This window comes from Bubalus kerabau, chromosome 9, assembly GCF_029407905.1.
Source record: "Bubalus kerabau isolate K-KA32 ecotype Philippines breed swamp buffalo chromosome 9, PCC_UOA_SB_1v2, whole genome shotgun sequence".
NCBI lineage: Eukaryota > Metazoa > Chordata > Mammalia > Artiodactyla > Bovidae > Bubalus > Bubalus kerabau.
This window is the reverse complement of record NC_073632.1, coordinates 32,029,551-32,055,147: the sequence shown is the minus strand read 5'-3', so window position 1 is coordinate 32,055,147 and position 25,597 is coordinate 32,029,551. Positions and strand designations below refer to the sequence as shown.

Here is a 25,597-nt window from a genome sequence, read left to right as displayed (position 1 = left end):
TTACTGGTTGATAAGGTGGATTGGTGGTTCTTTAAGGTCCCTTCCCATTGTAATACCCAAGTGTGAGCTCATCCTGGAAGGTGGGATGTGGGGAAATTCTGAGGGAAAAGGGTACCCCAAAAGGGGGACCATTTTAAAGAGTGAACAAAAATGCTTTTAAATCTAAGAATAAAATTCTAAACCCATGACTCCCTCAATAGTCCTTATAAGCTAAAAGAAACTAAAAATAAAGATTCATAGTAATATATTAATTTATAAAATTATTAAAGATAAAATGCTTTCCCATTTTGTTATTTCATTGTCTATAATCATTTACTTTTGTTATATATAAGGTCATGAATTAGGACCTTGAAATTAGCTTCCTGATTAAAATTGACTGAGAGCTTTCTGATGATACAGTATCCAAAGTAACATGCTTACTGGGGGCATGATGGAAAATGAATCAATTTGGATCTCTTTTTGTTACTAAAGATTTTGGCTCTACAGTCTCAATGGAGAGTGACCACTTGTCACGGACCACAGGAACATTTCCTTCATCCAGTGAGGAAGATAGAATATCAGAGGTATAACAGCCAAGTGTCTGTGCTCCTACTCTGGGCAATATTAATGACTAACTTTCCAAGACCTGTCTCCACAATGACTAATCACAGGGAAATGAACATCAGGGAATGATCTCAAACCCTGGAAAATGTAATGGGATATTGATCCTGTAAGAAATTACACTTAGTGTCAGCATTTTAGCTCTCTTTGGTTTTGGAGAACTCTTAGATTCCATTCCTAAGTTCTCACATGCTCAGGTGTAGTGATTAAACTGCTGGATCACAAGCACCATGATTCCCAGCTTTGTGTTCTGAACTCATATAGTGCAAGAACAACTTTTCCTAAAGTCCCATCACCTTTCAAAACCATGACGTATCCTTGTTATCATCATGGTCAACTCCTTGGCCTGCTTCCTATGTTTAGTCTTAACTTTCTCTCCCCTCTATTTCTCTCCACAAATTTTACATTCCAGTCAAACCAAAAAAGAAAAAAAACAAACCCTGAAGAGTGCCACTAACGCTAGGAGATCCTTGTCAAGGCATCAAACTCCATAAACCTCAGCTTTTGCTTTTTGGGGTTTGAATTTTCTTTTTAATAAAATGAAGGGGGTTAGGGTATTATTCCTTATGGTATCTTGTGAACCTGTTAATATGCCTTGTCCTGTGCTATGGCTTTGGGATACACAAAGAGAAATAAAACAAGTCCAAGCCCCAGGACCTCAAAAACAATTATTTTAACTTACTTTTCTCCCTCCCTCACTACCTGTCCTTCTGACTTGATATCTGAATGCCCTTATCTCAGTTACCACGTTGTTTTATGCCTGGTCTCCCACGTTAGAAACCCCCAACTCAACATGTGTTACTCCTTCATTTGCCCATTGTAAACTGATTGTCAAATCCTGTCAGTCCTGCCCGTCTTCATTGGAAATAACTTTAAGATCTGTGCTTTCTTTGTAACATCTTATTAATGCTGTAGTAATTGAGCAGAAAGCAGTGCCAGGTACGGAACAGAACATCCTACTAATGCCCTCAACTTTAGTCTGCCTTCTCCAGTGCGTCTCTTCTTCACCATCAGAGAGGATTCCCTTAAAACCAAATTAGAGCATGGTCTTAGATTTGTCCATAAACAGTTCATCCAGATTACATTTATGATTAAATTCAACCCCCACCCTCCCCCAGTTTCTCCTTATTTCTCAAAATCCAGCTCAAATGTAAGGTCTGCCAACTAGGTGTCTGCTTTCTGCCTGGTTTGTACACAGAGTTCACCACGCTGGCTTAACCTAGTTTGTAATCTCTAGCCATACTGGAAACTCCTAGGTCTTAACTATCTTTCCATCCTAGGCACCAGGTATTGTCTGACAAACTGTCTTAAGGAAAACAGAAAGCATATTGAGTGTGGTCTATGATATTAGGTTGGTGCAAAAGTAATTTTGGTTTTGTATTGTTGAACTTTGCCATTTGATATTGGAATACATTCTTAAAATGTGGTTATGTTCTGCATCATTTTAATGTTCATTTCTTGCTTTATGTTTTTTGCTAATGAATTATTACTTGCTGTTTGTTTTATAAGTATTTTAGACTATGGAAATGATGTTAGACAAAGCAAATTCAAGCAGTTTTCTTATTTGAGTTCAAAATGGATTCATAAAGCAGCAGAGACAACTTGCAACATCAGCAATTCATTTGGCCCAAAAGCTGCTACTGAACATACAGTATAGAGGTGCGTCAAGAAGTTTTGCAAAGGAGATTAGAGCCTTGAAGATGAGGAGTGCAGTGGCCGGCCATTGAAAGTTGATAAAGACCAATTGAGAGGATCATCGAAGCTGATCCTCTTAAAACTACAGCAGAAATTGCCAAAGAACTCAACATCGACGATTCTTTAGCATTTGAAGCAAACTGGAAAGGTGAAAAAGCTCAATAAGTGGCTGCTCATGCTGCTGCTGCTGCTGCTGCTAAGTCGCTTCAGTTGTGTCCAACTCTGTGTGACCCCATAGACGGCAGCCCACCAGGCTCCCCCGTCCCTGGGATTCTCCAGGCAAGAACACTGGAGTGGGTTGCCATTTCCTTCTCCAATGCATGAAGGTGAAAAGTGAAAGTGAAGTCACTCAGTCGTGTCCAACCCTCAGCAACCCCATGGACTGCAGCCTTCCAGGCTCCTCCATCCATGGAATTTTCCAGGCAAGAGTACTTGAGTGGGGTGCCATTGCCTTCTCTGGGGTGCCTCATGAGCTGGCCACAAATCAAAACAATAGTTGTTTTGAGGTGTCATCTTCTCTTATTCTACACAACAATGAACCATTTCTCAATTGGATTGTGACATGTGACAAAAAGTGAATTTTATATGACAACTGTTGATGACCAGTTCAGTGGTTGGACTGAGAAGAAGGTCTAAAGCACTTCTTAAAGCCAAACTTGCACCAAAAAAGTTCATGGTCACTGTTAGGTAGTCTACTGCTTCTCTGATCCACTACAGCTTTCTGAATCCCAGTGAAACCATTACATCTGAGAAGTATGCTCAGCAAATCAGTGAGATGCACTGAAAACTGCAATACCTGAGTTTGCCATTGGTTAACAGAAAGGGCCCAATTCTTCTCTACAATGGCTGACTGCATGTCACACAAACAATGCTTCAAAAGTTGAATGAATTGGGCTACAAAGTTTTACCTCCTCCACCATATTCACCTGACCTCTTGCCAACTGACTACCACTTCAAGCATCTGGACAACTTTTTGCAGGGAAAATGCTTCTACAACCAACCGGACTCAGAAAATGCTTTCCAAGAGTTCATTGAATCCCAAAGCATGGATCTTTATGCTATAGGAATAGACAAACTTATTTCTCATTGGCAAAAATCTGTTGATTGTAATGGTTCCTATTTTGATTAATAAAAATGTGTTTGAGCCTAGTTATAATGATTTAAAATTCAGGGTCCAAAACCATAATTACTTTTGCTCCAATCTAATAGTATGCTTCAAAGGGCCCCTAAAACACCCCAAAGAAATATATTTAACTAATTAAGTTCATTTGGTATGTTGGATTACTTGAGAAGTATTGTCAAATGAGGGCTTCCCTGGTGGCTCAGATGGTAAAGAAGCTGCCTGCAATGCAGGAGACCCAGCTTCAATCCCTGATTCAGGAAGACACCCCTGGAGAAGAGAATGACAACCAACTCCAGTATTCTTGCTGGGAAAATCCTATGGACAGAGGAGCCTGGTGGGCTATAGTCCATGGAGTCACAAAGAGCTGGGCACTACTGAGCAACTAAGCACATGAACTTTGTGAAAGACAGATTTACATTCACTGTGGGGAGACGTTTTAATATGTTCAATATGATGGGATGCTGTAAAATAATTATATTGTTTGCCCCCAGATATCATAAGATTTGTTTTACTAAATATGATTAAATAGACTTTTCTGGGAGAGCTGTTTGAACTAAATCCCTCTAAAGTTCCAAAGGTTTATGATTCTATCAGCTGGAAGCTGGTTAACTTTATGGATGTCAGTGTTTTCATTTGAAATTTAAGAGAGAAGGAAGAGCTCTAAGATCCCTTAAAATTCCACAACTTTATATTCACCATTGTCCCAAATATTCTTTTTATATTCCTGTTATGAACATTCCTGTTCATAACATTCCTTCCCTTTCCATTTGTCTAAGTTCTTCTCTTCCCTCAAGTCCCATAACTATTCCTAATTGCTCTCTGCGATCTTGAAATACCTCAACCATCAGTAATTGCGCCTACCTTTTAATGTCTGCTGTACTTCATTTCTAAACTATATATTTATAGCCCTCAGAATATAAACAGACTATTTTACTGTGGCATTATAGAATTCTTGAGCCAGGGACCATGCTTTGTCTCTCAGTGCCTAGTAGAGAATTTCCAGTAATCACTGAATAAGTAAGTACCTAGTTGGGAGGATGGCCATGATATGATACTGAGAGTATGATATTAGTATCATCTGCATCACATTCACCTAGAGTGCTTGTTATAAATGGAGCTACCTAAGCCCACCTCTTCATTCCCCAAATCAAAGAGTTCTAGAGTGAAACCTATGCACCTGCCTTATTAACAAGTACTCCAGGTCATTTTCACACATAGAAAAGTTTAGTCTAGACATTAGTCTGGACATACTCTAGAACCTTCAGGTTCTCTGTTATCATTCTGGTACCACTTCCATGGCATGCCTGACCTCTTTCCAGGTTTAAGCAGGTTCTTGTCTTGTCTTGTTCTTGCTCTTGTCTTCAGTGGGTTGCTAGAGTCCCAGAGGACTTCTTGCTCAGAATGTTGTGTAAGACCATCTTGGATATTCATTAAAAGCTGTGTCTGCAGTCCTGAAAAAGTAGCCCCTCTCTATGACTGTTAGTGAATCCTTGGCTCTTAAAGGTTCCCCAAATCTCCTGTCTCCTTGCTTGGAGGCTTTTGAAGAGTTATTATTGACCAAAGCTCCCAGCTGCCTTGAATAAGAGTGGACATAATACAAGAATGTGTTTGGTACTTCTCAGGTAGAACAAAATGTCTTAACACTTACTGATCTGTAACAAGTACCTATAAGAGTGGGCTTCCCAGGCAGCACTTGTGGTAAAGAAACTGTCTGCCAATGTAGGAGACATAAGAGACGTGGATTCCGCCACTGGGTTGGGAAGGTACCCCGGAGGAGGGAATGGCAAGTCACTCCAGTTTTCTTGCCTGGAGAAACCCATGGACAGAGGAGCCTGGTGGCTCCCATAGGGTTGCACAGGGTCGGACATGACTGAAGCAACTTAGTACGTATGCACACACAGCTGTAACAGTGCTAGGTGCTTCCAAATGCTCTCACTTAATTCCCTCCTCCCACCCCCACCATGTCTATCAGGTAGATATTCTCAGGTTGCAAGTAAGGAAGCTGAGGTTCAGAGAGGTTACACATCTGTTGTCTATCTAAATAAATAATCAGACTGTGAACTCTTAGACACAGATTATTGGTTTTATTCATCTTTGAATGTTCACCAACTCGCCCCATGTCTGGATGTTTAGAAAACTCAATCGTTTAAATGAACAGCTAGATGAAGAGGTACATTCTGGTTTTCCAGGTAGTAAATGTCAGAACTCTGTTAAAGTCCCAAACCAGCTCTCCTCCTCCCAGTCCCTGTGCTCCTCTAGGAAGTGCATAAGCCACATTTCTGACTGAGGCAGTGCCCCGGTGAGTGGTGCACATAAGTACAAACACACATCCTACTCACAAAGGTGTGTGTCTGCACCTTCTGTTGTGTCAGCAATTTTGTGAACCTAGAGAAAAAAAAATCCACTTTTTTTTTTTTTTCTGCTCAGGATTTCAGATGTCACACATAAAGCTGAATTTATTTAATGGTATACCCACTATTTGCACATCTTCTTGTGCCTGTTAAAATACCACAAGTCCCTCGCCTGCTGTTTGCTTATGCTAAGACTTCAGCATGAGATATGCTACTTGACCATGCTATGTGGTGAGAAGATCCAAGTTTATTCCTAATATAACAAAGTGGAGTTTGTTTTTAGCACAAACTGAAGTTTGTTTCATTCAAGAATGCAAACTTAGTAGTTATGGAATCACACCCATGCAGATTCATTACCATTAAACTATCACATTTTCTGTTTATGTTGATTTCTAATTAATTCTCTCCTAAAAAAAAAAAAGGAATGGCTCAGCCAGACCAGAGCACATAATGATTCCCACTGTTGGATGAACACTGTTGGATCTGTCTCATGAAAAACGCTGCTATTACCACCCACTAACTCATCAACAGGTCCTGGCTCTCTACAGAATCTGGGTCTCCGTTACCCCCATCCAGGCCTTCTTGTCCTCTATTCACCTCCACTTGGGAACATAGCCACTTGGAGAAGGGGAAGCTCTCCCGCTCTACCAACAGCTGGAGATGTTGATTCAGTACCTTATGTATTACACCCATAGCAGAGTGCATTAACTTTATGATAGATTTTCTACTTGTAGTTAAGGGGAAAAAATTCCACTATTTTGATTCTACAAATGCTTTTTGTTGCAGTTTCAGCATCAACTACAGCTATTGGTAGGTCACATGAAAACTAATACGGTTTTCACTGCATTTGAAGAATCAACTTTGGAATTAGCCCTTAGGTTATTTAATTCATTTAATGGGAGAAAAAAGAACATAATAGTGGGATTCTAAAAGGAAGGTTAGATCATAAGTGAAAACGATAGTGTTGTTGTTCTAAATTAGACTGTGTCAGTATGTGTCACTAATGGCAAGAATTCAGAAAAATACAAAAAAAAGATTATATGAAAGATTGCAGAATGCTTTACTTTTTTAGAGTTTGTCCTTATGACATCTTATATATTTCATAACATTTTTGTTTCTCCTCACCACTACCAAGGCCCCCTCCTCTCCCCCCGACACACACTCCAGTACAGTAGAATGAAAATTTAAAACCCCAAAGAAAACTAAAGTTACTGCTAGAGAGAGATGGGAGAAACAAAAATGAAATAACATCTTCCCAAAGCAAAGTACAGGTAGAACAATGTACAGGAGATTGGAATCTGAATGTAAATTCCTAAGTTATGTCTAGTTAGAACATTATCCTTTAATATAAAACTTAATAAGAAAACCTGTGTTTGTGGAATCCAAGATGTTGGTTCTGTTCTATAACCTATAAAATTAGCAAAAAATTAAAGTGGATGACTAAATCAGGCAAAAATGTGTTCTTTCCTTTCCTTCTGATGTCTACTTAGCAATGCAGGGTCTAAAGGGTCTTGGTAGACAATCCCAGCTATTTACTTTGGTCATTAAGGGTCTGTAGGATCTGGCTTTAACTTTAACCTCTTTTCCTAACCTTGTCTCATACCAGTCACAGCACTGCAGCCTCATTGGTTCCCCTTGGCTATTCCTTGTGCCCTGTTCTTTCCCACAGCCTTTGTACTGACTGAGGCTCCACCTGGAGTGCTGGCCCTCAGGTTTTCATGGCTGAGTCCTTCTCATCCTCCCAGTCTCAACTAAAGGGTAAACTTCTTAAAGGGGCCTTTCCTGACCACCGTATTTAAAGTAGATTCCCAGAGTTATTTTCTGCTTTATCCACCTGTTTACTTCCTTCACAACACTCATCACAATCTTTGCCCATTTAATTTCTTTGTTGACTTGCTTATTAACTGATTAACATCATGAGATTGGGAACCAGCTGTTTTATTCGCTCCTATGTTTTCTGCACCATGTGTAGTGTTGGGCACATACAAGTTATCTGAAAATTTTGTTAAAACCCTTAACACTGATCTCCACTATATACATGTGTATATAATAGCATATATATGTATATATTGTGTATAATAACACATACATATGATATATAATGTATATATAACATGTAATATTATATGTAATATTTTATGTAATACATATATATTACATGTAATACTATATATACATATATACACACGATGCAACCCACTTTCATCTTTCACTTCTAGTTCTGATTCTATAGCCTGTGGATAGACAAAGCTCAGTCATTGGCCACCAACTTGGCATCTAGTTCCAAATATTCATCATATCTTAGATTTCGGGAAATCTATGTCTGCCATCACTTGCTAGCCATGTTCTTAATATTTTGAGCTGGCTTGATTTTAGTGGAAAGTCTAGCTAATTGCTACTTAATGTTAGGTCTGTTTTATTGCTGTGGTTTTATTTTAAAGTATTTATAGAATATAAATATTAGACTCCCTTCAGGAAATTATTATTCAGTAAGAGAAAGAGAAAGATCTTCCAAGTTTTCAAAGAAATAGTTTCCATTAAAAACAGTATGTTTCCCACATAATAATGGTGGAGTCCTAACTGGGCTATATTCAGCAGCTGGTGAATACATTCCACTCTGAGATTGCTAGGAATTTTGTGAACCCATTGGTCTGGGCACAGACTTTCAGAGTATCAGAAGTTGATTCACTGGGATAAAAGATGTGGCAGACTCGATTATTTTAACTGCTTCATGTCAGTTAATGTCTGTAATATTGATTTAATAACAGACCAAATAGGATGTGTGAGTGTCATGTGTCTAACACAAAAACGTGTACATTTGTATATTTACATAGCATAGGCAAATTTTAATTCATTTAATGATTAAAACATTGGTATACAAAAACATTAAAATCATCAGATGATACACAGTATTTCAACAATAGAATATATGTGTGTATATATAAACATGTCACTCTTTCAACAAATTATTAGTCAAAAATAATAATGGATGACTATGCTAGACCTCTGTTCATCCAGATATCATTATTTAAGAATGTATACAAGTATGTATGCAAATATTGTATGTATACAATTGTATACATTGTATATATACAAATGTTTATGTATACCAGTATTGTTACTATATGGACAATAAGTAATCATATTTATTCAAGCAACTTTTGATATTTTGATGTCATACCTAATAGTCCCAAGTTACCCAAATGGTTCTAGAGATCTTAACTATAGTCACTTCTGCCCTAAAAGATTTAACTTAGGAATAAATAAGAAACATTGACTCTCAATATTTTCTGGGGTTGAATCAATAAAATTTGAAAGAGACTGCCAAGTTATTCAAATTTTTAGTATTAGATTTTTCTTAAAGTGAATATTGCCAAACATTCCAGAGGAACCACAGAACATCTTTTTCTGTGACCAAAACATTGCATTAAACTTAAAAATGATTCTATAACAATCAAGTCTCAAGATATGATAGAAATGTGCTGTTCTTACTTAGGCAGGAAAAAAGTCTACATTTTCTCTAAGTGAATTGATAACTCAAGTAAATGGCACCTAGAGAACTGTGTGTGTGTGTGTGTGTGTGTGTGTGTGTGTGTGTGTGCACAAGAGACTGAGCCTGTAGCATGCCAGATCCTAGTTTCCCAACTGGGGATCAAACCCATGCCCACTGCATTGGGAATGCCAAGTCTGAAGCAGCAGACCACCAGAGAAGTCCCCTAGGGAAGCTTTTATTATATTATTTTGAATGATTTATTTCATAATTAATGAAGCATCCTCAGAATGTATGTGATATAAAATCTGATTTCTTTACTATATGTTCATAGCTGCAGTTCATTTAAAATCAATTATTGGGCTTCCTTAGTGGCTCAGATGGTAAAGAATCTGCCTGCAATGCAGGACACCTGGGTTCAATCCCTGGGTTGGGAAGATCCCCTGGAGAAGGGCAAGGCAACCCTCTCCAAGCTTCAGCAGCATGTGAACTGAGAACTTCCAGATGTACAAGCTGGATTTAGAAATGGCAGAGAAACCAGAGATCAAATTGCCAACATCTGTTGGATCATAAAAAAGCAAGAGAATTCCAGAAAAATATTGGCTTTATTGACTATGCCAAAGTTTTTCACTATGTGGATCACAACAAACTATAGAAAATTCTTAAAGAGATGTAAATACCACACCAACTTACCTACCACATGAGAAACCTGTATGCAGATCAAGAAAAAGCAGAACCAAACATGGAAAACAGACTGGTTCAAAATTGGGAAAGGTGTGTGTCAAGGCTGTATATTGTCACTCTGCTTATTTAACTTAAATGCAGAGTACATCATATGAAATGCCGGGCTGGATGACTCACAAGCTGGAATCAAGATTGCTGGGAGAAATATCAATAACCTCAGATATGCAGATGACACTACCCTTATGGCAGAAAGTTAAGAGGAACTAGAGAGCCTCTTGATGAAGTTAAAAAAGGAGAGGGAAAAGGCTGGCTTAAAACTCAGCATTCAAAAAATGAAGATCATGGCCTCTGGTTCCATTATTTCATGGCATATCAGTTTAGTTCAGTTCAGTAGCTCAGTCGTGTCTGACTCTTTGCGACCCCACGGACTGCAGCACACCAGGCCTCCCTGTCCATCACCAACTCCCAGAGTTTACGCAAACTCATGTCCATTGAGTCGGTGATGTGATCCAACCATCTCATCCTCTGTTGTCCCCTTCTCTTCCCACCTTCAATCATTCCCAGCATCAGGGTCTTTTCAAATGAGTCAGCTCTTCTCATCAGGTGGCCAAAGTTTTGGAGTTTCAACTTCAACATCAGTCCTTCCAATGAATATTCAGGACTGATTTCCTTTAGGATGGACTGGTTGGATCTCCTTGCAGTCCAAGGGACTCTTAAGAGTCTTCTCCAACACCACAGTTCAAAAACATCAATTGTTCGGTGCTCAGCTTTCTTTATCATCCAACTCTCACATCCACATATGACTACTGGCAAAACCATAGCCTTGACTAGATGGACCTTTGTTGACAAAGTAATGTCGCTGCTTTTCAATATGCTGTCTAGGTTGGTCATAACTTTTCTTCCAAGGAGTAAACATCTTTTAATTTCATGGCTGTAGTCATCATCTGCAGTGATTTTAGAGCCTTCATGGCATATAGAGGGCAAAAAAATGGAAACAGTGAAAGACTGTTTTCTTGGGCTCCAAAATCACTATGGATGGTGACTGCAACCATGAAATTCAGATGCTTGCTCCTTGGAGGAAAAGCTATGACAAACCTTGATAGCATATTAAAAAACAGAGACATTACTTTACCAACAATGGTCTGTCTAGTCAAAGGTATGGTTTTTCCAGTAATGTATGGATGTGAGAGTTGGACCATAAGGAAGGCTGAGCACTGAAGAATTGATGCTTTTGAACTGTGGTGTTGGAGAAGACTCTTAAGAGTCCCTTGGACTGAAAGGAGATCCAACAAGTCCATCCTAAAGGAAATCAACTCTGAATATTCATTGGAAGGACTGATGCTGAAGCTCTAATACTTTGGCCACCTTATACGAAAAGCCTACTCATTGGAAAAGACCCTCATGCTACAAAAGATAGAAGGCAGGAGGAGAAGGGGATGACAGAGGACCAGATGATTGGATGACATCACCAACTCAATGAACATGAGTTTGAGCAAGCTCTGGGAGATGGTGAAAGACAGGAAAACCTGGCATGCTGCAGTCCATGGGGTTGCAAAGTCAGACAGGACTGAGTAACTGAACATGAGCAACAACAATAATGGATTCCTTCTGCATAACAATTACAGATTAGTATTTGCGTTTGGGCTTTAGAAGGGAATAAAGTAAGGCAAGGGCTTCCATGGTGGCTCAGCAGTAAATAATCCACCTGCAATGCAGGAGTTGCAGGAGACACAGGTTCAGATCCCTGGGTTGGGAAGATCCCCTGGAGGAAGGCATGGCAACTCATTCCAGTATTGTTGCCTGGAGAAGCCCATGGACAGAAGAGGCTGGTAGGCTACAGTCCATAGAGTCACAAAAAGTTGGGCACAACTAACGCTACTTAGCATGAACACACAAAGTTGGGAAAATCGTTGACTTACACTTAAATGGTTAAAGAAACAAACTTAGATCCCAATGCTGCAGTTGGTTTTGTATATTATAAACACTAATATAAAGATTGTGTATTTTTCAAATGCACAGTACCATTTAAAACTCCAAGTTCTAGATATTTTATTTAAAAAGTTGAATTGGCTCTCATGACAAGAGCCTTTAGGAATGGTTGCATCAGTTATGCATCGTAAGTTTATCAAACAGAGAAACAGTAGGAAGGTTTGTTTAATAGCTAGAGAAATTGAAGTCACTTACACAGATAGTGTCAACAGTTCAGACACTGAAAATTGGTCTGTTATACATTAAGATGTATTCTTCATACTTAACTTTCATATACAAGTTAAGAAAAGATACTTTCCTCTTTCCCAGTTTTAGGAAAAGTCATACAAATTTCACCATGTATTTGGTGCATCATAAGCAGAAGGTCCCAATTTAGAGTTTCCATGAATTCTGCCCATTTTTCACTTTATATTTATCCATGTTACACATCTAAAGTTTACTTATATGTAAATAGGTTGGTTTGCTGTTGTTTAGTCTCTTAAGTCATGTCCAACTCTTTTGCAACCACATGGATTGTAGCCCACAGGTTCCTCTGTGCATGGGATTTCCCAGGCAAAAATACTAGAGTGGGTTACCATTTCACGTCTCCAGGGGATCTTCCCAACCTAGGGATCGAACCCACATCTCTTGTGTCTCCTGCATTAGCAAGTGGATTCTTCAGCACTGTGCCCCCTGGGAAGTCCTAAATAGATTGGTTTCAAGTATCAAAGGTCTAAGTTCTACTCTTGGATCTAAACTCACTATTTGTCAAGTAGCTTACAGCATTTCATTGAGTCCTAGTCTGGGGTTCCAAAATAAGTAATTGTGATAACTTCTGTCCTTACTGACAGTAATGTCCATGCTTATATTATTTGCTTATTTACTGATTGCACTGAGGCTTTGTTGCAGTGTCCAGACTTCTCTAATTGTGGTGTGTGGGCTCAGTAGTTTCAGTGTGGGATCTTAGTTCCTCTACAGTGATCAAACTCAAGTCCCTTGCTTTGGAAGGCAGATTCTTAACCACTGGACCAGCTAGGGAGTCCCTCCATGGCTAATTTAGCCTTCTGAGATGCATGCTTTGAAAGCAAAAGTGATATAGAAATACAAAGTATTACTGAAATTGTTGTTTAGTAGCTGAGTTGTGTCCAACTCTTTGCAGTCCCATGGACTGTAGCCCACCAGGCTCATCTGTCCATGGGATTTCCCAGGCAAGAATAATGGAGTGGGTTTCCATTTCTTCCTCCAGGGGATCTTCCTGACCCAGGGATTGAACCCACATCTCCTGTATTGACAGGCAGATTCTTTTCCACTGAGCCACCAGGGAATCCCTATTACTAAAATTAACTGATTATACATCTTTTTCTCTTCCTTATTTGGACTACTATTCCTTCTTTTGGCCTCTTTGGCAATCTCCCCCTTTCAAGATGTCTTCTCTAATTAAATGACTCCCACATTCATCTCTAGGAACCATCGCAACATTAAGCTCCATCTACTAAGCATCGCTTTTTGGATATTTCACAAAATCTGCAAAATCAAGGACTCCAACCATGTTTATATTTGTAGACCTTCTTATTCTATGTACCTTGCCCTTCCCTCCAACTGCAGGCTTTTATTTAGCAGTCCCTTTCCATTCTGTTTACTGGCCAAAATGCAAAACACAAGTTATTTTACGTACTCAGTCCACATTCTGTTGGTCAACATATTTGATTGATGCCGCCTCCCAAGTATCCTTGGCATATGAATCCCTCCCTCACCACATTACACTACTTCTGCTGTATTTGAAGCTTTCATCTGTCTTTTTACCTTGATCATTGCTTTAGTCTTCTAGTGTCCGTGCCTGCATGCTGCCAAGGAAATTTCCCCTCTATAATAATACAGATGTGGTTATATCACTCACCAGGTTTAAGTCCTCCAAGTCTACAGAATAATTTCCTTGGGAGAGCCCACAAGGGGTTTTGTAATCTAGATCTATCCTGTGCTTCAAAATTGTCTTGATATGCCTTCTATTTCCATTCACTACTAGTTCAGCATCAGTTGCGTGGAACTTGTGCCAGTCTCCTTGATGGGAATTAACATGGTGTTCCCACCTCCAGCCCCCCCATGGCCTCTTACATACTGCTAACTTTGATACATTTTCTAAGATTAAGTTCAAACTTGAGATGTTCTATGAAACGTCACCACCACCAATCCCTCCAGTGCTTGTATAAAATAATAATACAAAACATTGTTTGAAAAGGAATGATTCAGAAATAGAAAATGAAGGTATTACTAGAGTGGGGGGAAAATGAACAGCATGACAAGTAGAGTTCTATTTTCTCTCTTAGTATTGTAAGACTTTAAGGCTGGAAGGGTTGTTACAGTCAATCCAGACCAAAGTTTTCTGTGGTTTCCATATAAAAAGTAAAAACTCTTCCCTTAAGATGAAGTTTGGGAAATTTGTATCTAGTTGTGTAATACCAGCTGCATAACTTGAGTGATCCTTATACAAGGTTCAAGAAAGCAAAATGTCATGATTCTTAACTATAAAAGAATCTAGAATCATAGAATCTGAATTTTGTAGTCTCAATTTTTTTCTTACTTCCCACAGCATAATACTTAACCCCTCCTGAATAAATAAAGTTTGCCATTATTTGTAGCTGCCCATGTTCAAAATTCTCTAATTAAAAACAAACAGGTATTTTCTTTGCCAGTTAGAACAATTACATGAACCTTGAAAAAACAGATCAAAGTTGTAGGTATTAAACCTCATAATTAGAAAATATCCTAAATGGTACACCAAAGTAATTAACACAGTGTGATAGTGGAATGAAGAAAATTGGGGAAAAGAATGCTATTTTGTCAAAAGCTTTTGTCTCAAAAAGCAAAATACGGGGGAAAAAAGAGTAATTGTAGTACCATGTGTGAGTTGAGTGTGCTACATTTCATCAGTAAAGGTTTTATTTTTATTTTTTTTTTTTTAATTTGATGTTTGCTTTTATAGATATCTCTATCATTCCATTTTTTCCTTTGGCTTAATTGTGTTTTATTTCCTATAAATATGATTTTTTTTTTTAATTTTATTTTATTTTTAAACTTTACATAACTGTATTAGATTTGCCAAATATCAAAATGAATCCGCCACAGGTATACATGTGTTCCCCATCCTGAACCCTCCTCCCTCCTCCCTCCCCATTCCATCCCTCTGGGTCGTCCCAGTGCACCAGCCCCAAGCATCCAGTATCGTGCATCGAACCTGGACTGGCAACTCATTTCATACATGATATTTACATGTTTCAATGCCATTCTCCCAAATCTTCCCACCCTCTCCCTCTCCCACAGAGTCCATAAGACTGTTCTATACATCAGTGTCTCTTTTGCTGTCTCGTACACAGGGTTATTGTTACCATCTTTCTAAATTCCATATATATGCGTTAGTATACTGTATGGTGTTTTTCTTTCTGGCTTACTTCACTCTGTATAATAGGCACAGGTTTTAAAGAGGAGGTTGAGAGAGATCACTTTAGCACATTTCATAATTTGGGGCAAAATTGTTAATCCTGGGATGCATACAGAGGTCTCTCTTGCGGAAGTTTCCAGACATTCAAAACCCAAAGTTTTAAATAAAATTTATTTCAAGGTATATCCATTTTTGAGGCTCAGAACATGTAAATCATGTTTATTTTTTTAACTAATATATTTAACCTTATAATTGACAAACGTTTCAAGGGGCTTAAACTTACACTTCTGTTCCTTCGAGCAACTGTATCTCAGAGACAGAGACACATTGATGTGGACCAATCCAGTCCATCTTCATTTAAATTCAGTCACTTGCTTCCCTGAACTTGGAATGACTTTCTTTCAAACTGAGGTCTATTTTCCCATGGATGATTTTTATGAAAAGTTTTACAGGTTTTGACCTACAACTATCACTTTTTGAAATGGATCAGTTTGATTCCAAACACATGGGGTTTTCACCCCCTTTCTTTTTTAGGGTCTTTCCCTGATTAAAATATGTACACATTTTCTGTAAGTCTCCAATACTGGAGTTACTGGCATGAAAAATGACTCTGTTCCTTGGAAGGCAGTATTCGCTTACAAGTCCCCCAGGTCCTGTAATGTCTAAACCTCCTGTGCCACTTTATATGTCCGCCCCACCCCATGGAGGAGCATGTACAGGAAAAGCGGACTTCCCTTCCCCCACACATTTCCTCAGTTTATTTACAAAATGTCTTGGAATGAGAATGAGCTGCTTGTGGTTCCTGTGGCTGATTCAGGGATGGTTTCCTCCAGGCAGAGGATGCTGGTCAACTGAATGACCTCTCAGCAGCTAACCCATGCGCCCCCGTGGTAAGGCTGATTGGGTTTATGTGTACCCCTTCTAACTAAGCCTGATGGGACTTGTTTTTGCAGTAAAGGACTTTGCAATAATCAAATATCACTGTGAAGACAGACTTAATAATGGAAGGTCCCTCCCACCACCAACAGAAGTGAGAGAGACACAGGATGCCTTTGCACTCTTGTGCATCAGCCCTACTTCTCTTAGGGTCAGGATGATTCCCTTCTGCACTCCTAAAGGGACAATAAAGATGTTACTATTGTATTTGAATAGAAAATACATTAGAAGAAAAAATCATCCCAAACACTAGCTACATGAAAGAGGCCCCTCAGTCAGCAAATTCCATCTGCTCACAGACAGTGCCTATAACTAGTTAATAGTCATTAAAAAAATGTTTAAAGTTATGAAGATCTCAAGTAAACATGAATCTTCCAAATGTTTGCTTATATTTGTTCAGACTTGCTAATGAATAGTCGCACCACATATGTTGGTGATTCTCAGAAATCTTGGGATTCTCAGGAACATGTGTAGTAGCAGCCCTTAGGATGGACTGGTCATGTCCTCACCAAATGTAGATTTCACTTAAGTAAATGAAAGATGAGGGCACAAAAACTATGACTTCTCTCCTAACAGATCAAATATTGAACACAACCTATAATAAATATTATTTAATATTATAAATACTTAGTATGATCCACATGGAACTACTGGTAAGGTAAATCACATTTTCACCATTATATAAATTTCAACTGGTAAATATCATGTGAGCAGAAATAATTCAGGAAAGCATTGGCAAGGAGTGAGGTGCTAAATAGCTACAGAGCTTCAGAGTCAATTTGGTTTGAATCAAAGAGTAAAATTGTGTTTTCTAATACACCAGAGTTTGAAAAGTAATGGAAAGTAATGTTCCTTTTCCAATTAAGTCCCAGTCTATGTTGTCATTCTTATTTGAGGACATTAGATACATCCACCACATACATGAAAAGCAAAACTAATATGTACTGATTTCAATGAAAGAGTACAAAATTCTCATCTCTAATCTACTGGGACATTAGTTCAGTAAGGGTACTTCCATTCAATTTATATTATCTATAAATATTTTGAGGCAGTATATTCTTATTTTTCAAATGCTCACATTTTTAAAGCCTTGAAAGTAAAAAATAATGTATCTATTCAAGGGAAACACCAGATCACAGAAAAGAGAGGGAAAAATTCTGAACTCATTCACCCATTACCACCAAATTGCAAGCTAATAAAAGAACATGTGTATCCTGCCCAGAGAACGTCACTGAACTTCTATATTTATGATTTAACTGTTATTTTTGTCTTTCTCCATTTGTCCCCCCAGTGCATCCTAACGTCAGTCAAGGCTGCCAAGGAGGCTGTGCAACATGTTCAGATTACAATGGATGTTTGTCATGTAAGCCCAAACTATTTTTTGTTCTGGAAAGAATTGGCATGAAGCAGATTGGAGTGTGTCTCTCTTCATGTCCAAGTGGATATTATGGAACCCGATATCCAGATATAAATAAGTGTACAAGTAAGTGCCTAAATAAAATTATGTTTTTATCTCATCCTTGGGGGATGGCATCAGTGACTCGATGGACATGAGTTTGAGCAACCTCTGGGAGGTGGTGATGGACAGGGAAGCCTGGTGTGCTGCAGTCCACAGGGTTGCAAAGAGTCAGACAGGACTGAGCGACTGAACTGAACTGACTGGGGGTACGTTCCAGATATGAAATGGCCTCTAGAATTTTTTAAATATTCAGTGTTAAGTCAATAATAGTCTTTACCTGACAATTAGACTAAACCATACTTGAACTTAGCCCTCAGGGCAGGAAAATTCTCACCACTCTAAAAAATATTCCAGTTTTGAGAGGTGTTTTTTTTTTTTCATTGTAAAAAACAAAACTGAGAATGTGGTGATTATTCATTGAACCTGTATAGAATATGGCAAGCACCAATGCCATTTGGGTTCCCACTGCTATCACGGAATCCAAGTATTTAATGACTGAAAGAAGTAATTCAGCTATTCTTGCTTCAAGGATTCCATTACAACAACTGAAATATTGATTTATCAGTTGGAATTAAATGTTGGAAACTCTCAGATCACCTCTCATGTAGGCCCTGAAAGTCTTCTCTCCACACTGTAGACTGAGGAACTTTTCAAAACATGAATTAGCACACAGCACTTCTCCAGCACACACCACATGTGGCCCTGCTTTTCTCTCCAAATTCCCTCCTGTGACTGCCCCTCGATCACTTTGCACGAACTCCACCGGCCTGCTTGCAGGATCCTCTCACCTCAAGGCTTTTGAAATCATTGTTTTACACTCCCTGTCCGGTAGTTTGGAAAGTTCTTTTCCCACACCTTCACTTGTTGGCTGGCTCTCCCCCTTCATTTAAGATGCTGCTCAGATGTCATCTTCTGAGAGAGGCATTCCATGACTATCTTATCCAAAATAATCAACCTCTTCCCCTTACCTGGTGGCTCAGATGGTAAAGCGTCTATCTACAATGTGAGAGACCTGGGTTCGATCCCTGGGTGGGGAAGATTCCCTGGAGAAGGAAATGGCAACCCACTCCAGTCTTGCCTTGAAAATCCCATGGACGGAGGAGCTTGGTGCAGGCTACTATCCATGGGGTCACAGAGTTGGGCACGACTGAGCGACTTCACTTCACTTCACTTTCGCCTTACCTGTCATTTTTCGTATCTTTTTCCTACCTTTTCTTTTTGTCTTAATTTTTTTTTCTAGAGCACTTGTCACTCTGGAACAAGTCTGAAACAGACTGCCTAGTTTCAAAGACCACTGTGTTCCGTGGTCTTCAGTTAATGACACAATCTTTTTGAGCCATAGTTCCCTTATCTGTAAAATGAGAAATAATAGGGGCTACCTCACTGGGTTGTTGTAAGGTTTAAATGACTTAATATTGTAAAATACTTGTAGCAGTGTGTGACCCACGGTAATCACCATGTAAGGGTCAACTATCATTGTTGGTCACATCTCCCGTCTTAGAATATAAGCATCATGAAGAATAGACTTTATCTCTCTTTTGTTTGCTGCTGTCAACCTGTATCTAGAATGGTGCTTGGCACACAGTGGGCAATCAAATATTTGGTGAATGAACGAAGAAATCTCAAGAGCAGCGTGAAGGCAATATCGTAGTACATTTCATGAAAGTTCTAATAAAACATTTTTACTATCATTTAGTAGAAGTAGACATGCAGTCTTATAAACATTCTTGTCAAAAATTTTTTCACAAGGCAAGAAGAACAACAATTTTGAAATCAATGACTGATGTACATCAACTAAATGATTATGGAGGAATTTTGAATTCTGTTTGGCAAAATAGTTTTGAGGCTGTGTGTTTAACACACAAGTTACAGGTACCAGTGTTGTGAGCATACAGAACTGGACCCACAAAAAATAGCTAACTCACAATAATGGAAGTCTATTTCTCTTTTCTTTTTTTGTTTTCAGAATGCAAAGCTGACTGTGATACCTGTTTCAACAAAAATTTCTGCACAAAGTGTAAAAGTGGATTTTACTTACACCTTGGAAAGTGCCTTGACAATTGCCCAGAAGGGTTGGAAGCCAATAACCACACCATGGAGTGCGTCAGTATTGGTGAGGACTTAGGAGATTTGAGAAACATCAGAGCTGATAACATCAGTCTCCGTGGAAGTGCTGCTCAGAGTCCTGCCTCGCAAGAACCTGAGGGGTTCCTCTTAGAGGCTCACTCCCTCCTTTACAAAGATAACATCTTAATGGGCCTTATTCAGCATGTATTACAGTAAATTTAACACCTTGCGGGCGCCCCATTATTTCTTAGGAACTGTCGATAACTCTTTCAACTATTGTGATATAGACTTATTTTATATCATTATTTAATGAAGTTTTACTTATAGCAATTTATAAGTATACACACACATACTTCCATATATATGTGTGTGTGTATTACAAATTTAATCTTGAACTACATTTCCACCTTAGCTTAAGAGTTTCCATCTAGGTCTGATGTCAACCAGTGACCAAAGTTATTTTCCAAAAGGAGGAAACATAGTCTCTGGATCCAGCCCATTAATACTCAGTAAATGGATTAAAGATTTAAAGAACTGGATATGATAAATCATATTTTTGAAAATCACACTTTTTTCTCTCACACTACTTTGCTGAAATTCTCTGCTTGCACAGGTATTCAGAGACAAGAAGAGGATTTTGGGCTTACTCAAACTGACAGATGGACACAGTCCCAGGGTCTGATTAATTGCAGGCTGAGTTTCCTGGAGGGGAGGTTCCTCAGACAAGTTGTTTGTCTAAATAACGGATCACTGTCAGGCTATATTTTCCCTCTTTTAAATGGTGGGCAGCTACTACAGCTACGAGTTTGATGAACAGTTGGGGAGCAGATGCTCAACCAAATGGGGAAACAGCATACTAAATCTCAAAATCCCCTGGGCAAGGGCTGCAAGAACCTTTGATGCTGCGGTGATGTTGGCATATGCACACAAATGTCCCCTTGATTCAGTACAAGATAGTCTCCAGGACACCCCTGGGGTCCCCACAGACAGATCCATTAGAATCTAAAGTACTGGAGTAATAACTCTAAAATGGCGCTTTAACCACTTCAGATCCATATGAGACTTTTATTTCTAAACAAAGTTTGTATAAGAATGAAACAAATAGATGATATTTTAAAGATAATTTCAGAAGCATCTGGGAAACAACTTTCCTGAAACAGCTCATGGCTCAGTTGGGTTGAGTCTTTATTTTTTTTTCCCTCTAGTCAATAAAAACAGAAAAATAACTTAGAAATAAAGTAAAAGGTACATGAGAAAGCACTTCACATTCATCTCTCTGTAGGTCCTGAGGGCTGACGATTAGAGGTAATAACTTCCAAGCTGTGGAGAAAATAGAAAACAGTTCTGTGGAATATTCAAGGACAGAAATTCAGAATGAGTTGTAGAAAGTTAGTGGTGTTGCTCTACCTAGGAAAGGGGTGAATGTTTAGACTTTATCAGTTGTAGAAGGTATAGCATCAGTTCTTCAAAGACCATTCATCTTAAATGTGTTAATGCTTTCCTATCAGAGAGAGCATTTAACATCTGAAACTGTGGGATTAGCTGTTAAAGCTTCCTGGTAATTTATGCAAAGTAATTTACATAAAGATTGGTAACACAATTAAATTTAAGAAATGTATATATTTTAGAATAGGGATTAGCAATCTAAAAGCCATTTAGTGAATCTGGCTCCTTGAATAGATCCGTGTAAATCAGGGGTCCCCAATTTCTGGGATCTAATGCCTGATGATCTGAGGTGGTGCTGATGTAATAGGAATAGGAATAAAGTGCAAAAAAAAAAAAAAAAAGTAATGCACTTGAATCATCCCAAAACCATCCCTTAACCCCTGGTCCATGGGAAAATTGTCTTTCGTGAAATAGATCCCTGGTGCCAAAAAGGTTGGGGACTGCTGGAATTGACCTCTGACATAGGAATAGGCAAATCAACTGCTTTAGTTCTCAGCTGGCTTTTGTTGCTTGCTCCTTAAGGGATGCCTCCCATTGCGTGGTATCTGGCCTACAAGCAGTGTGTTGGCCGTGCCCGTGAGTTTACCTCAGAATTTCATGAAAAATGGTAACCTGCTTGATGACCACAAAGAACTGTTAGAGCTGTTCCTTTAACAAATCTGAAAACTAGAACCCAGTGAGCTGAAACAGTGATCCCAAGGACACAATGTGAGTTACTGTCAGTGCTATAATTAGTACCTCGACTCTAGCTCTCTAGGACAGAGGTTAAAGGATGTGTCTCTCCCTTTGCTAAAATCTATACCGTATGACTTGTATCTTACCCAGATTTTAAATTGAGAGAGCCTGTCATAAACCGAGAAAACACTACCCTCATACAGAGCTAGGGTGCAAGACTTATGTCATAACATATCCACTTCTCATGGTTTGCAGGTCAAATTAAGCAAAAATGTCAAATGAACCCAATCTTTTAGTAGACCTATTACTTACACTTTGTGCTCCAAATATTTGCCTCTTTTCTGCACTGTCATTCTGCCATTGTCATTGCTCTTCTTAGAGAGCTGGTGTTCAAGTAGTCATAGAAGGAAAGTACCTAGCTCCAAACAGTGAGTAGTGAAGTAAATGGCCTTGCTACATTCCCTCTGGAGCTATGCAGTCAGACAACAAGAATGAGAAGTGAATAATGTTGTAAGACCATTACTAGTGAAACATTCAATTGAACTTTTCTCCATTTCAAGAATCCCTTTTACAGCATTCCAGGCTGATGATCAACCACACCATGACCACTTCCGGGGACAAGGAGCTCATTACATTTTTGAGACACTTGTTTCATTAGTGAACAGTTAAATGTTTCCAATGTTAAGATTATTCTTAATGCAGAATATAGAAGAAAGGCAGAGTTGAGCAGTCCTGTTTTTTTCCTTAATTACCTCTTAACCAAATAGTGCCCCAGACCTACACTGTTCATTTAATGACCTGAATATTACTTAAATCACCCTTTTTGTTGTCTTTACATATTCAACAAAGTTGCCATTTTTTCCTAAAATCTTTTTGCACGCAAACATTAAAGGCTCATTTCTTATTCTCTCAATATTTTTTAACTATCTTATTGTATTAGAGCCCTTTATTGTCTGAACTCATTAGTTTTGAATATTTTTCCTCCTCCTTATTCAATGGAATAATATAAGGCTGTCAGTAAAATTTCACTTTTAGAACCATTCATCATCTGACTGAAGCTACCTATGTTGTAATTTTTAAAATCTGTTTCTCTAAAGTCTAGATATGCTTTTTCCTAGAGCATCTTTGCTCTTATAGCAAAGCACTAAAGTTTGGGTCATTTCCACATCATATAATTTTTTTTTCTAATTTAGTACTCATAGTTCTGGCATTAAATGAATACTGGACAAAGTTACAGCTCACAAACTGGATTTATTTTTTCCATTTACTTTCTTGAAGGTATTTTTATTGGTGTGTACTAAAGCTCCCCTATGTTTTAATGACTAATATTAGTATCAGAGATATGACCTTAACTGGCAAGAGATTATGATGTCATTAAGTGATTTGGTTGCTCCATTCTTTAGCCAATATTATAACAGTATAGCTGAGCATGAAGACTCTTTTGAAAGTGGCTCAATAAAGTTCATTTAAGTTCACAGAAACTTAAACTCACATCCATTTCCACTCAACTCTGTGTTGCACTCAGATATCTGAAAGTAACTGAAAAAAGCATGTGAAAAAAAATGTATTATGAATGGTTTTAAATTTCTAAAACCTTTAAGTTATATTTCTTGAGATTGTATGAAAAATAGTATTCTGCTCTGAAATAAGGATTCTTTACATCAGAAGCCAGCAAAAAAGGTTACTGGGAATTTGTTTTTGTAGAAAGAGAGTCTTCTATCATCTGAAAGGGTTACTGTTGCAAGTCATTTCAGTTGTTGTAAGTCAGGAAGTTTTATGAACATAAATATAAGAATATCACCTTGCAGGTACATATTTTTATAAGTGCAAAAATCTGTTATAGGAAAGACCTTGGAAAGCCAAGATTGAAAAGATTGATACATACAGAAAAAGGGAAAAATTCTACCAAAGAAGCTTTAGAAAAAGGATATCAATTCATCCTAGAAACAAGCCAGTCAAGTGAATTCTAGAAGCAGTTTATCAGCTGAAATTTACCTGGAATTCACTTAAAATAGACACTGCTATGCCTGATCTATACTAATTAATAATTGGCAATATTACAATATTGTAGCACTGTAGCAAAGGCAGTGAGTTGTAGGCCAAAGACCTGGATTCATCTTTTGCTTAACCATTGTCTCGTATAGAAGTTCTCAAAGTGTGTTCTCAGTACCTGCAAATCTGTATCACCTGTATCATAAAAATGCAAATTCTCAGGCCCCACCCAAGACAACTGAATCAGAAACTCAGGGTTGGGACAGGTCCAACATTGTTTGTTTTAGCAAGCCCTCACTGAAGGTGATCCTGTTGCACAATGAACTTTGAGAATCAATTCTTGAGAATGACTAACCTAGCAAGCTATGGTCAGTCAGTTCAGTTCAGTTGCTCAGTCGTGTCTGACTCTGCGACCCTATGGACTGCAGCACACCAGGCTTCCCTGTCCATCACCAACTCCCGGAGCTTGCTCTAACTCATGTCCATCAAGTCGGTGATGCCATCCAACCATCTAATCCTCTGTCATCCCCTTCTCCTCCTGCCTACAATCTTTCCCAGCATCAGGGTCTTTTCCAAAAGGTCAGTTCTTCTCATCAGGTAGCCAAAGTATTGGAGTTTCAGCTTCAGCATCAGTCCTTCCAATGAATATTCAGGGTTGATTTCCTTTAGGATTGACTGGTTTGATCTCCTTGCAGTCCAAGGGACTCTCAAGAGTTTTCTCCAACACCACAGTTCAAAAGCATCTTTGGTGCTCAGCTTTCTTTATAGTCCAACTCTCACATCCATACATGACTACTGAAAAAAACCGTAGCTTTGACTAGACAGACCTTTGTTGGCAAAGTAATGTCCCTGCTTTTTAATATGCTTTCTAGGTTGATCATGGCTTTTCTTTCAAGGAGCAAGCATCTTTTAATTTCTTGGCTGCAGTCATCATCTGGTCAGGATCAATCAATAGTTGTAGCAGGGCTTCCCTGGTTGCTCAGTGGTAAAGAATCTTCCTGCCAATGCAGGAGACGCAAGTTTGATCCCTGATCCAGGAAGATCCCACGTACCATAGAGCAACTAAACCCATGTGTCACAACTATTGAGCCTGTATCCTAGAGCCGGGAGCTGCAATTACTGAGTCCTCACACCACAACTACTGAAGCCCGTGTGCCCTTAGAGCCCATGCTCCACAACTACAATAGCTCCAGCTTGCCTAAACAAAAGAGAAAGCCCCCAAGCATCAACGAAGACCCAGCATCAGTTCAGTTCAGTTCAGTCGCTCAGTCGTGTCCGACTCTTTGCGACCCCATGAATCGCAGCACGCCAGGCCTCCCTGTCCATCACCAATTCCCGGAGTTTACTCAGACTCACGTCCATCGAGTCGGTGATACCATCCAGCCATCTCATCCTCTGTCGTCCCCTTCTCCTCCTGTCCCCAATCCCTCCCAGCATCAGAGTCTTTTCTAATGAGTCAACTCTTAGCATGAGGTGGCCAAAGTACTGGAGTTTCAACTTTAGCATCATTCCTTCCAAAGAAATCCCAGGGCTGATCTTCTTCAGAATGGACTGGTTGGATCTCCTTGCAGTCCAAGGGATTCTCAAGAGTCTTCTCCAACACCACAGTTCAAAAGCATCAATTCTTCCCAGCATAGCCATAAACAAATACATAAATTGTAGCAGTGCTCTAGAA

The 25,597-nt window shown here is 38.9% G+C and overlaps 1 protein-coding gene across 2 annotated transcripts in view; it reads left to right on the top strand.

Annotated features, from left to right (window-relative positions):
• The window catches only part of RSPO3 (R-spondin 3), a 106,554-nt gene that overhangs the window by 19,347 nt on the left and 61,610 nt on the right, over nt 1-25,597 (top strand). For both annotated transcript variants that reach the window (XM_055534947.1, XM_055534946.1), the window contains exons 2-3: nt 17,575-17,766; nt 19,709-19,855. In XM_055534947.1, coding sequence (XP_055390922.1) covers nt 17,575-17,766; nt 19,709-19,855 — 339 coding nt within the window. The remainder of the gene's footprint in view (nt 1-17,574; nt 17,767-19,708; nt 19,856-25,597) is intronic.